The sequence below is a fragment of the Podarcis raffonei genome, chromosome 9 (genome assembly GCF_027172205.1).
Source record: "Podarcis raffonei isolate rPodRaf1 chromosome 9, rPodRaf1.pri, whole genome shotgun sequence".
Classification (NCBI taxonomy): Eukaryota; Metazoa; Chordata; class Lepidosauria; order Squamata; family Lacertidae; genus Podarcis; species Podarcis raffonei.
Genome location: NC_070610.1, coordinates 66,465,581 through 66,478,458, shown reverse-complemented (window position 1 = coordinate 66,478,458; position 12,878 = coordinate 66,465,581). Strand labels below are relative to the sequence as shown.

General features: G+C 42.9%; 1 protein-coding gene across 3 annotated transcripts in view; it reads left to right on the top strand.

Moving 5' to 3' along the window:
* ARHGAP24 (Rho GTPase activating protein 24) overlaps positions 1-12,878 on the top strand; it is a 353,954-nt gene that overhangs the window by 89,745 nt on the left and 251,331 nt on the right. For all 3 annotated transcript variants that reach the window (XM_053404168.1, XM_053404169.1, XM_053404170.1), the window contains exon 2: positions 5,153-5,352. In XM_053404168.1, coding sequence (XP_053260143.1) covers positions 5,153-5,352 — 200 coding nt within the window. The remainder of the gene's footprint in view (positions 1-5,152; positions 5,353-12,878) is intronic.

The window sequence follows — 12,878 nt, the reverse complement described above, 5'->3', positions numbered from 1 at the left end:
AATAAAAGTCAATAAATAGATGTCTTTCCATGGTGACATATTTCCCCCTTTATTGAACTAGTTCCAAAGTATTACGGCTCCATACAGAAGTGAATAAATACAGACCTTAGAAGTCACTTTGTGTGCATTTAAAACCCTTTCATTCCAGAAGCAAAGCAACTACCCATTCCATGATGAAAAGATAGCTTTTGTTTGAGTCAAGCTGTATAGACAATTGGCTACTATGTACAGAAGTGCTTTCAGTATTCCTTTATTGCTTTTAAGGGAATGTAATTGGTTTGGATTGAAAGAAATCTGATGCAATCAAATGCTTGGAGGAGCAGAAAATTCTTCTAGCAAAGTGGTAGCATAGCCACTGTGGTACCCTGCAGATGATGTTGGACTCCAGTGCCCATAAGCCCCAGACAACATGGCCAGTGGACAGGGATGACAGGAGCTGTAGTCCAAGAACATATGGAGGACTGCAGGTTTCCCCCTGGGACAGGAGCAAGCTACCAGTAAACCACACTGAGCAAGTTGAAGTTAAGTCTTTATTAGCAAAAACAGGGTCTGCACAGGAGTATCGGGCCTAATCAGCACAGCAACTCATCCTTGGTAGGTCTTGCCCCCATAAAGCAGTTGCTGAGATTGAAGGTCTCCTCATCTCCACAGCTGCATACGTCCCCTCTTCTGCAGGGTTTCCCCCAAGCAATTGGAGACTGTGCCTGCATGAAGCTGACTTCTCCACTGCTCTCTTCATACCTCTCCTGGTTCTGGGGCACCAGGGGGAGAGGAGCTTGCAGCAGGAGGGAGAGACACCCATGGCTCTTCACCAGCCAGACTCATCTCTGCCCCTGGGCCTGCTTGCTCTCCTGCTTCAGCTTCTTACTCTGAGTCTGGACTTCTCTCTGCCACAGACTCTCCCCTCTCACTAAGCCCCGTTACCTCTTCAGCTTCCAACACCTCTTCCCAATCTTCTCCCTCTGACCACTCATCATTGTCCCACCACCATTCCCCTGGCTGTGAGTCTTCTACCCTTAGGGATTCCCCAGCTGGTTCCTCCCACTATTCCTCTGCGTCCAGCCAGTCTGTGACACCCAGGCCTGCTCTAGCACATGCTTATGCATAAGGGGAAGAACACCTTCAGAATTAGTTTCACTGCTCTCATGCAACACTCAAACCTGAAGTATAAAACAGCCTTTGCAATCGAATATGTTTAAATCAGGAGCTTAACTTGTATTAGGACATTATTTATTGTGGAAGCCGATACTGGGGTGTGGGTGGGTGGGTGTAGAGGTTTTATATAGTTTCAAAGACTGCCTTCACCAGTCTCATTAGAAAGAATATCTGATGGCTTATCCTTTAGAAGATATAATGAAATTAAAGTTCTTGGAACAAGCAGGTCTTTGCCGTGCTTTATTGGGGCCCAAACTTTCAATACTGCCTTGCAGTGCATCAAAGTAATTGCCAGTTGCTTCTGCTCAGGTTTGTGAAACGTTTGGTTTGGTTTAGGAAATGTTTTCAAAAGTAATAGATAACTTGGCCATGGTGAAGATGATGAAATCAGATAAACCAGGCACAAGACTAGTGGGGGGAAATAAATAGTGGCTGCTAACACTATATAGAGGTACTTAACTGGACTAAATAATGTTGAACAGCTGTTCATGTTTTTGAATGCAGTGTCAGCATCACCCTTGAGCCAGTGCCACTGACTGGACTCATCCACTTCAGCCCGACTGGGCTAGGCGAGCTGGGTAGCACTTCCAGAGACCACCTTCTGCACAGGAACAGGTCAAAGTGCTGTGGACTCACAACTTAGAGTTGTGAGTACCGGATTCACTCCAACAAGAAGACAGTCGTCGCACAGCAGAGTATAGCAGAGTACAGCAGAGTATAAACGACTTGGAGAGCAGCTCTGTAGAATATCTTCTTTATTCTATCTACAGCTATAATACACAACTATATACAGAGCTAAATGAGGTCTAAGCATAATGAATGCTGAACTGCACTGAGTGCCTGCAGCTGCTCTTAGCAGCAACCTTATCTATACACACAATCTCTCTCTAACACTCAGTCTCTCTCTCTCTCTCTCTTTGATGTGGGGCTGGAGTGGAATAAGTAGAGAGCAGAAACCGCCCCCTCCTCTCTGGAGAATCAGCAGAGAACATCAGGAGATTCTTGGATATGGGAGGGGTGAAATCTCCTCATGCAGAACGTTATCTAGCATATTTTTCACTCTATAGGACGCACCCGACCATAGGACGCACCTTGTTTTAGAGGGGGAGAACAAGAGAAAAAAATTCTCCCCCTCTCTGCTCAGTGCCCCTTCAGTGAAGTGGCAGGAGAAACAGAGCCCCTTCCATTTCTCCTCCCGCTTCGCTGAAGGGGCGCTGCGCAGCTCTCCCTCTCTGCTGAAGCCAGGAGAGTCTTGCTCTCCCGGCTTCAGCAAAAGGAACCCGAAGCCTTCAGAGTGCAGCGCGAGTTCCCACTGTGCTCTAAAGGCTTCAGGGATAGCCGCCTGAAGCACCGACCCCTCTCGCTCTCCAGGCTTCAGCAAAAGCAACGCGAAGCCTCAGGAGTGCGGAGGGAGCATTCCCTCTGCGCTTCGGAGGCTTCACATTGCTATCGCTGAAGCCTAGGAGCCTGCCTTCGCTCCACAGGATGCACACACATTTCCCCTTAATTTTTGGAGGGGAAAAAGTATGTCCTATAGAGCAAAAAATACGGTAAGTATTAGGCTGTTGAAAGAATTTTGCAGTTTATTACATTTCACATTCACAAAATTCCCTAACCAAGGACAGGGAACCTATGGCCCTCCAGATTCCCATCATGCTTGACAATCAGTCATGAAGACTGATGGGAGTTGGAGTCCAGGAACGTCTGGAGAACCACAGGTTCTGCATCCCTGGTATTAAGCCTTATCCCCAAACCTGCAGTAAAGTTTTCTGCCTAGATAAGATTTCTAACCGAGGAAACAACATCCACCCATAAGTCACTGAACAACTTAATTTCCTGCCTCGAAAACTATCTCTTGCTGTTTCCCAGCTTAAATATATACACATGTATTTTGCAAGTATAAATGGATGCCCTTAATTTTAACAATTCACAGCTACAAAATACGTGAATTATTAAAGTGAAGGGCATTCAACTTTTTTTTGCCAGCCTTGCTTTCCCTATGCTTTTGCAGCAGTCAAAACCTTTATTAAGGCAAAGAGACTAGATAGCTTAGCATCTTAGCATAGTCACAAATGGGACGGGGAGTTTAAATATGCACTGTCTTCTGCTTCTCCTACAAGGGTCAGTTTCTGGAACTTTTGGGGACACCGTTTCTGCATCTTGATTTCTTTTCAGTTCCATGCAAGCTAAAATCAAAATCAAAGCCAAATCTTTTGTTGTTGTTGTTCAGCTTCTTAAGCAGCAATGAAGCATTTGTCCTTGATGTGTGTCCAGGTGATCATAGGCCAAAGATGCAAAAGCAGCCAAGAAGATTCATGTCCTATCTGGAGACTTTGAATTTTGACACACACACAAAAAAGTCCATTACACATCTGAATTGTGTCTGGTTTCATTTCCACCGTCAGCCTCTTAATTTAGTCTGGCTTCCTGAACTAAAAGTATTTCACAGATGTTTGCTGCGTGCTCCCAGGCGTCCCAGCATTTGTTTCCGCCCTCTGTGAAAGCTTCCCTCAACATACACAGGAGTCTATTGTGCATAGATCTGCCAAGGCTACTGTGTTGTCCCCTCCATTTCCATGGGTATGGAGGGGCTCTCTCTCTCTCTCTCTCTCTCTCTCTCTCTCTCTCTCTCTCTCTCTCTCATGTCACATGACCTTCCAGCTTGCCATCCAAGAAGCAGCAGGAGTTAGTGCAAGTTCAAAAAGCTTCCTTCTTCAAGAACAGACAGACATTATACATCACACCAAGAAAAGAGACGGAATGCATCCTTTAAAGATGCCATGGAATGACATAAAAATGCATTATGTATAAGTAAACTTTTAGGGGGGGAAATACTAGAATTCAGTAGAAGTAGACAGGGGAGACTGCAATAAAGTGGCCTGTGTGCTTGCATAGTGATGATGATGATGTTGATGCTGATGATCATTTTTATTATCACGATTTATTATTTATTATTTTTATTATCACGATTTATTATCACGATTAAATGTATAGACCACTTCACAGCATAAACCCATCAAAGTGGTAAAATACAGAAACAGAAAAATAATCCAACAAACCTTAAAAGAATAAAACCATCCATTCAAACTCGAAAATATAACAGGACAATTGTTGACGGGCAACTTCATCGCCCATGTTCTGATTTCTTGTGGTTCCTTATAAACTCAACTTGATTGGTGAGCCATTCAAAGAGAGGGCTGTTCTCTGCAAAGAAGGATACATGGCCACCCTAAGAGAGAAACCTTGCAGCTTGGACTTGGGGCGCAGACCATAGCTGTCAAGGTTTTCCTTTTTTTAAGGGAAATTCCCTTATTCCAAATAGGATTCCTCGCAAGAAAAGGGAAAAGTTGGCAGCTATGGCACAGACAAGCACACCTAAGCTTGCTCTAATTGTAAGAGATCAAGGATGCCAAGCAATCCTCAAAAAGGACCATGGGCTTTGCTGAAAAATAAACACATTTTCAAATAACCATTGCCTCCCGTTTAACCTTTCTTAAAAAGAAGAGGAAGAAGAATCAGCCTTAGCCATCTGTTTCATAGCACCTTTGAAGGTGCACATAAATCTCATTCCCCACTTTAAATTAAAATAATTATATGATCTGGACAGGCCTAAGGAAATGTTGACCTCTCGTCTTCATTTGATTTCTTTATTTCTAATTTGTAATTAAACGTTGTTCTGTGGCTTTCATTGTTTTTTTACAAGCTGCCTTGTGGTACCCAGTGGAGGCAGAGTGTAGCCGTTATGGCTAGTAGCCATTGATATCCCTGTCTGCTATTAATTTGTCTAATCCTCTTTTAAAGACATACAAGCTGGGGGCCACCCCTGCCTTCTGGGGGAGCAAGGTCCGTCGTTTAGCTTTGCACTGTGTTGAAGAAGTCATTTCTTTTATCTTTCCTGAATCTTCCAACAATATGTGTTGTTGCTGTTTGTTAACAAGTGATGGGAGATTAGCTAATAAAGCTTCTTTCCCACCTCCCCTCCTTCTTCCCTAACTAGGAGAATCTGCCAGCCTCATTATGGAAGAGCACAATGGCTCTGCAGAGAGTCCCCAGCTGAACCAAGGACGGCATGTTGCCATTAAGTGTGGGTGGCTGAGGAAGCAAGGAGGCTTTGTGAAGACTTGGCACACGCGCTGGTTCGTTCTTAAAGGGGAGCAGCTCTATTATTTCAAAGATGAGGACGAAACCAAACCCTTGGTAAGTACAAAGCAAGAGGGTGCAAGGTGAGGTAGAGGGGTGGGCAATAAGGGACCGACGGGAAAGGGGCAGAAACTTGTTTGAGCTCTTATATGCTCTAGGCACAAGGATGGCTACCAACCTGGTTGTGGTGTGAAAGCATTTCGCTTTGTAAGAGAGGGAGCTGACCCACCCTCTCCTTTGGTCCAGCCCACCCAGAGCATTCTGGTATGGAATTCCATCAGAGAAGGAAGTTGGGAGTCTGTCAATGGGAGCTTCTGTGCCAATGTCCAGCGTAATATTTATCATTTTACAGTCATACCTCTTGTTACGTTTGCTTCAGGTTAAATCTTTTCAGGTCACGTCCTGCGGCGACCCGGAAATACCGGAAAGCGTTACTTCTGGGTTTTGTCACTTGCGCATGCACAGACGCTCAAAATGACATAACGCTCGTGCGCATAGGTGGCGAATCACTGCACGCGCAGACGCGGGTTGCGTTCTGCTCATGTTGTGAATGGGGCTTTGGAACAGATCCCGTTCACAACCAGAGGTACCACTGTACATCTTCATCATAAAACTCCAAAATCTTCTACCACTGTGGGCAGTGGTCTCAAGTCAAAGAAGCAAGAAAGGAAAAAGAAAATGGAGAAAATTCTTGTGAGTGGGGGTGGTGTGGTTATGTGTTGCTTCCTAAATAATTGTGAAAAGGAAGTTGGGCATTTATTTTTTTAGTGCAAAGTATAGATTTCATAGAAGTTCAAGCAGGAGCTGAAGGAGTCCTGATTCTTTGCTAACTGGTCTTGGAAGGTTGGATGTCTAAACTCTTCTTCCCCCATTCTCCAGCAACCATTGCCTTAATGCAGGGGCAGATTTTGATAATATGGTCTAACATTACATCTCTAGGTCTCCAGGGAGATCAGACGTCTGCAATGTGTTTCAATGACCAAAAAACCAGATAAATATATTTAGCCACTAACTTGGTGAGCTCCTGATTATTTCCCAATAATAGAAAATGTATGACCTCTAACTCTGGTTTCCATTTGGGGATGCAGAGTTGATCTAGGAACCGTTGGTGGAGATCAACATATAGTTTACATTTAAGAACAAAGGTTTGATGGTGATGATAATATGGTGCCTTGAGCAAGGACAAAATTTGGTACTCCCTAACTTTGAGTAGGTACCTGTATAAATATAGATTTTATCATCATCATCATTATTATTTTGTGCCCCCTTGCCTCTGTGCTGTGGAGCCACCTGTATTGCCCTAAATCCGGGGCTGCTTAATGCTTTACAAGCTGTTCTTTACTATGATGAAAAAGCCAGGCATTGATGTTCTTAAATCAAGTACAGGGAACCTATGGCCCTCCACATGCTGGACTCCAGTTCCAATCAGCCCCGGCCAGCATGACCAATAACCAGGGATGATGGGAACTGTCATCCAGCAGCATCTGGGAGGCCACAGCTTCAACATACCTATCTTAAATGAAATTCAGAATTTGGTACCAGACCCTCCACTGTGAAACATACAGACATACAAGGGGAGTGTGCACAGCTCTGGGAGGGTTGCATTATGCCACCCACCCCTTGCATAGCCAAGAATGATAATGCTTTAATATTACTAAACACAAGAGACTCCCCACAGCTCATATACTGTTTATTGGTCAGAGAGGAGCTCTCTCTTTCCTCCTGTCCTTGAAGTCCCTTGAGGACTGCTAAGCAAAATAAAAGTGTGATCTATTGAAGAAGCAGGTAAGGTTATAAATAGTGTTTGCTTTCTTGCTGCAGAGAGAAAGCGGTAAGAAAGCTGCTAATATAAAAGAGCAAATGAATGCAAGTCAACTCTAGAATGAATGCCGTGATAAGAATGGGTTCCAATTCATTTGTATTTATCCACATGGGAAATGATCCATTCTTAGCGTCCACGGTTGTCTTATAGTCGTGTATCCCTCCCTGAGATTGTTTGCCTTTTGTCCATGTGCCAGTTTTGAAGGTCAAGCATCCAGCCAAAGAGACTGACCAACATTCAGCGCCCTAAAGTTTCATAATGCAACTGTTGTTTGGCTGTCGTTGACTAGCAGGCGTTTCCCACTTGCGGCTTTGTTGTTGACTGAAACGGGCAGCTTCCCAATGTGTCTGGGTGGGCAGTGTCTCAATTTTAGAGCTAGGAGGAGACGGGCAGTGGTGCCACCGCCACGCAACGATGCATTCTTGTGGCCATTTCTAAAATACTTCGAGGATGAATGTTCACACAGAGAGTTTTTGCAGTTGGTTAAGAGAAGAGCTGCACAAGAACAAATGCTGCTGGTGTGAAGGAGGAATGTAGGTGTGGCTCACACCCATGCTAGCAACCATTTTACTTCTCTGCTCTGTAATTAGTAGTGGATTGTGGGGTGGGCAGCAGTGCTCACTTGCCCATGCCATCACTGCGTACTGTTTGTAAGTAATTTTTATTTGATTTTACAAGTGTAAAATTATAACAATATCAAATACATACCCAGATTTAGAGATTCTTCTTCCCTCCTTCCCTTCCATGGGTCCTATTGTCATCTTTTTCAACTGCATATTATTTTATCATCCCTATTTTAAATCTCTCCATAGTATCCGACGTATTTGTTACCTTACAAGTGCTGTTAAAATCCTGCTAATGTTTTCATTTGCTTACAGTGGTCTCTTAAATAAATTATAAATCTTTCCCATTCTTTCTTAAAACTTTGGTCTTCTTGGTTCCTGAGCCTTCCGGTCAGTTTTGCCATTTTGGCGTAGTCCAACAGCTTAGTTTGCCATTCTTCTCTGGTAGGGACTTTATCTTCTTTCCATCTCTGGATTAGTAGTATCCGTTTGGCCGTCATTGCATACATAATTTTTTCCCCCTGTTCCTTTGGAATCTCAGTACCTACAGTTCCTAATAAAAAAAATTCTTCTGGTTTCTTTATAAAGGTTATTTTAAACATTTTTTTTAATTCGTTAATTATCAGTTCCCAGAATGCTTTTGTTACCTTACACGTCCACCACATATGATAAAAGGTACCTTCTTGTTCTTTACATTTCCAACAAATATTTGTACTTGTCTTATACATTTTTGCTAATTTAGTAGGAGTCAGATACCATTTATACATCATTTTCATATAATTCTCTTTCAATGTACAACATGCCAAAGAATTTAAATCTGTTTTCCATAACCTTTCCCAATAAGTTGAATACTGTATTGCCCTGAATATAATCCGCACTTTCCCCCCAAAATCCGACCATCAAAACTTAAAGTGTAGCTTATAAGGCCGGCACTTCCTTGATCTCCTGCCCTCAGGCAGAAGATATAAAAGCATGGTTAGTCGCACCAACAGGGTAAAGAACAGCTTCTATCCATGGGCTGTTAGGCTGCTGAATGAAAAGATAACAACAGGGCAACTGACTTTCGGGTTTGGTGGGTGTGGGTGTCAGTAAATGAGGGGAATTAAGGCTAAGAGAGCTGAGTGGGGGGTGCTCGTGTACTCTCACTGTATACAAGTTGTACAAGTCACAATAAAGTACTTCAATATTTCAATATATTTGCGACCTTATGGTATGCAGCCAGGAGCGTGGCGAAACAGTGCCCGCCCCACGTGTAGTCCCCTATCCTCTCCCCCAAGGCTGAGAAGGGAGAGAGTGAGGAAGGGGAAAGGCCACAGGCAACGCAGTGCAGCTCCCCCCCCCCAGTATGTAGCCAGGAGCAGCGAGAAATGGAGCGGCTTGTATTTGGGTGTTTTTTTCTTTTTTTCTCCCCACCCTCCAATTTTAAGGGTGTGTCTTATTTTCACGCCAATACAGTATTATGCCCCAAATCCCTTGCCAGTGCCACCACACCAGTGCCAGTGTGGTGTAGTGGTTAATAGCGGTAGTCTCATAATCTGGGGTACCGGGTTCGCGTCTCTGCTCTTCCACATGCAGCTGCTGGGTGACCTTGGGCTAGTCACATTTCTCTGAAGTCTCTCAGCCTCACTCACCTCACAGAGTGTTTGTTTGAGGAAGGGAAAGGAGAATGTTAGCCGCTTTGAGACTCCTTCGGGTAATGATAAAGCAGGATATCAAATCCAAACTCTTCTTCTTCTTTTCTACTGCAACAGAGAGGGGAGGTGCCCAAGCTGCTGTGGTGCAAACGGACCATTGGGAGCCCTGGGTCAGCTCTGCCAGTGTTTTTGCACTGCACTGACCATCACTGCCTCTTGTAGGCATGAATTCAAACTATGCATCATATGTGTGATGGACGTATGTGAACCAGGCCTTGGTCTAATAGTTCCCACTTTTGAAGAATCAACCATTTTCTTTGACAATGTGTAATGGCCCTATTTTTTTCAAAATCTCCTCATACAAAGTTTACTTACTAGCTTCAGCTTCCATCTATGATTCCTTGCAGTTCTTACCTATGTAGGTTTCTAAGTGCTCCCCTGAAATGGTTAAAAATCCAAACCCCGGGAAGCAGAGTAATCTTGGACTCGGTACAATTCACATTCAGTTTACAGTAGCATTAAAAAGCCCCACAGGCTTAAATTTGGATGGGTGCATAAAAATTGTGCGACAAAGCCTCTGAAGGGATGTTCAGTTCCAAAGCGCTGTAATTGTTATGGTACTTAAATGCCACATCCAAATGTTGCATTGGTGACTTGAGCCCACTGTTGATTAAAAGTGCATAATCTGCTCCTAAAATTAATCTGCAGTTCACCAGATGTCCTTATGCGAGGAGCCTGCCTTTTAGGTACAAAGCAGGTTTTACAAGAGCCTCATTTTGGCAAAACATGCACTTTCCATCTAATCTAATTTGCGTAAAAAATTCATTAGCAGACAAGTCCATTTAAGACATCTGTTAGGAGTTAATGGGGAACAACCACCAGAGTTCAGCTGAGTTTTAATTAAAATAATTTAAAACTTCTAATGGATCTGTAAAATAGAAATTAATGTGATAATTACATTAATTACATGAATCAAAATGGAGCTGGATAGATGGGGAAATCCCTAGCAGCCCAAATTATAGGAGGCCACAGAAAATAAGCTTTCTTGCAGTCATATATATATATATATATATATATATATATATATATATATATGAATGTATATGAAAGTTCCACTGTATACTGTGTGACTTACTGACAGGCAAGTGTACATCAGATTGCACCCTCAGGGCTCAATGAAACAGGAGACCTGTAATTTGAATCTTCTGCCTCCTGGAGGATGAGGTGTGTGTTCAGGAAAGGGGTTTAAGCATCTACCCTCTGTACCATTTTCCTCAATTAACACACCCCCCCCCCCAAAGCTGCTACTTTTTTCGTGGCAGGAAGGCAAAACTTTCTTGTACCCATAAGATAATTATACTTTTTTGTTGACTGAGCAAAACTTCGGTGAAAGTTTTAGGCAACAGCCACACATTTTAAAGCAGTATCACACCACTTTAGACAGTCATGACTTCCCCCCAAATAATCTTGGGAGCTGTCATTTGTTAAGGGTGCTAAGAGTTCTTGGGAAAGCCTTAGTCTCCCCACAGAGAGTGGTCTATCAAGCAATCCTTCCTCCCAAGGAATTCTGGAAATTGTAGTTCTGTGAGGGGGAAAGTGTGGGATAACGCATGATTTGACACAACATCACTTAACCCCTCTGCAAACATATCAGAATGGATGCTCATTAAGTAGCCAACCTGATCTTATCTCCCCTGCAAACAAATTGGAATGAATGTTCAATAAACAGGCCATCTGGAAATGCATTAAAGTTCACAGGTTCAAGTCTTGCTCGTATTCAACAGAGGGGTGAGGCTAGAAGACTCAGCTGCCTACTTCACTGTTTAGGAGCTCAGATGAAGTCTAAGTATTATCAAACCAACGTCTGCTGTTTCTGGGAGCTTTCCTTGGTCCTGAACAGCCAAGCCATGCCAAGCTACACACTTAAGCCTTGATACCTTTCTTCTGTCACTGGGCAGCTTCTCCTGCAGATCAGTCCCCTTCAGCCTTGCCCATGGGCTTTTAGCTTGGCATGAACAAGTCAGTGGAACCCTCTTCCCATATTGCAAACAATCAATATTCCTACTGACCCACCTGACAGCCTTGTTGGTGTATTGTGCAGAATACTGGGTTGGGATATGAGGGGTTTCTGGTCTGAATTCTTGCTTAGGCATGAAGAAGATAATGGTTAGCCTAACCTACTTCACATAGCAAGTATGTCTACTTGGAGATAAGCCCCAATGTGTTCTATGGAGCTTACTCTTAGGTTAGCATGTATGGGATTGCCTCCAAATGATACACAAATTATGAATTGTTTAATAATAATATTCTCAATAAGAACTACTGAATAATGCTGTAGTTCAGCAAGTTTCCTTGAAAGATCTGTTGCCTCCTTGACTCTGGTGAAAAAATATAATTGAACCCCCCCCCCCCAAATCATTGTGATAAATGAAGCAACAGTTTGGATATATGAATAGTAGAGCTCAGAACATTTGCCGAAGGTCACAAATGGAGCTGATTGCCTGCAATTGCAAACCTGCTGGTTCTTTTTCTTATTCTAGTCACTTCTCCTCTTTGAATGTTTATCTTGTAATCCATTTCCCCCCATGGCTTTTGACTCTGTGCATAAAAGCAGTTGAAGGAAGACATTGCTCTCCAAGAAATGCAAGGTCAAGTTCAACATACAGCACACAAGCCAGAGACCCATTTCAGATTTAGATCATCTTTCTGCTATTGAAAGTGAATTCCTATTTCTGGAAACATTCTGAATCAAAAGATAGGGGTGGAGTGGGACATTCAGCTTTCAACATGTCATTTATTTTCATTTTTAAAGAAGAAGCATGTTCCTCAAAAGAGGATTTTGCTCCCACCTCCACTCCATTTGTACTTGGAATGAAACCACATATGGTTGAAGGCCAGGTTATATCACTAAACACGAACGTCAGGAAGTGGATGCACATGTTACAGCTGGTCACATGTTGAAAGAGATGTGTGGCTGCTTCACCATGCACCTGGCTTCAAGGTCAAGCTCTGCTCTACCCAGGTGTGCTACGATTCTGAAAGCTCCAAACACAATCAGGAAGGGCAAGGTCACTTCAGATGAGAGAGCTGACCAGAATGAGCATGTGGCGCCTTTGGAAATTCAGGTGCATCGCCTGCATGATTCAGGGTTAGGGATTTGTCAATTTCAGTTTCTTGCTTTTTGAATTTTCATTTCTCCACATTTCCACATTAGCTTCTGATTGTTATTATTATTTTTTTAAAAGCAAGTCCTGAGTAAACTTTGCCAGTATTTCAGTGGGAATCGATCTTAATATATACACATGCAATTTTGCCTAATACATACACCCCCCCATATTATGAATTTTGTATGCTATTTTCACTTAAATGTGCATTTTATGCACTTTCCCTAGCATATGCTTTTCTGTACACATTACTTCGTTGGAAATATGCATTGCAAAAGTCAGAGAAGTGCAAATTTTGAAGGATGACAGTTTTTCAGTTCTTATCTTGTTTCAGAAACTGTGAAATTCGGTCAGTTTGTTTTTAAATGTTAACTGAATCAAATACCTCTCCTGTCACTAT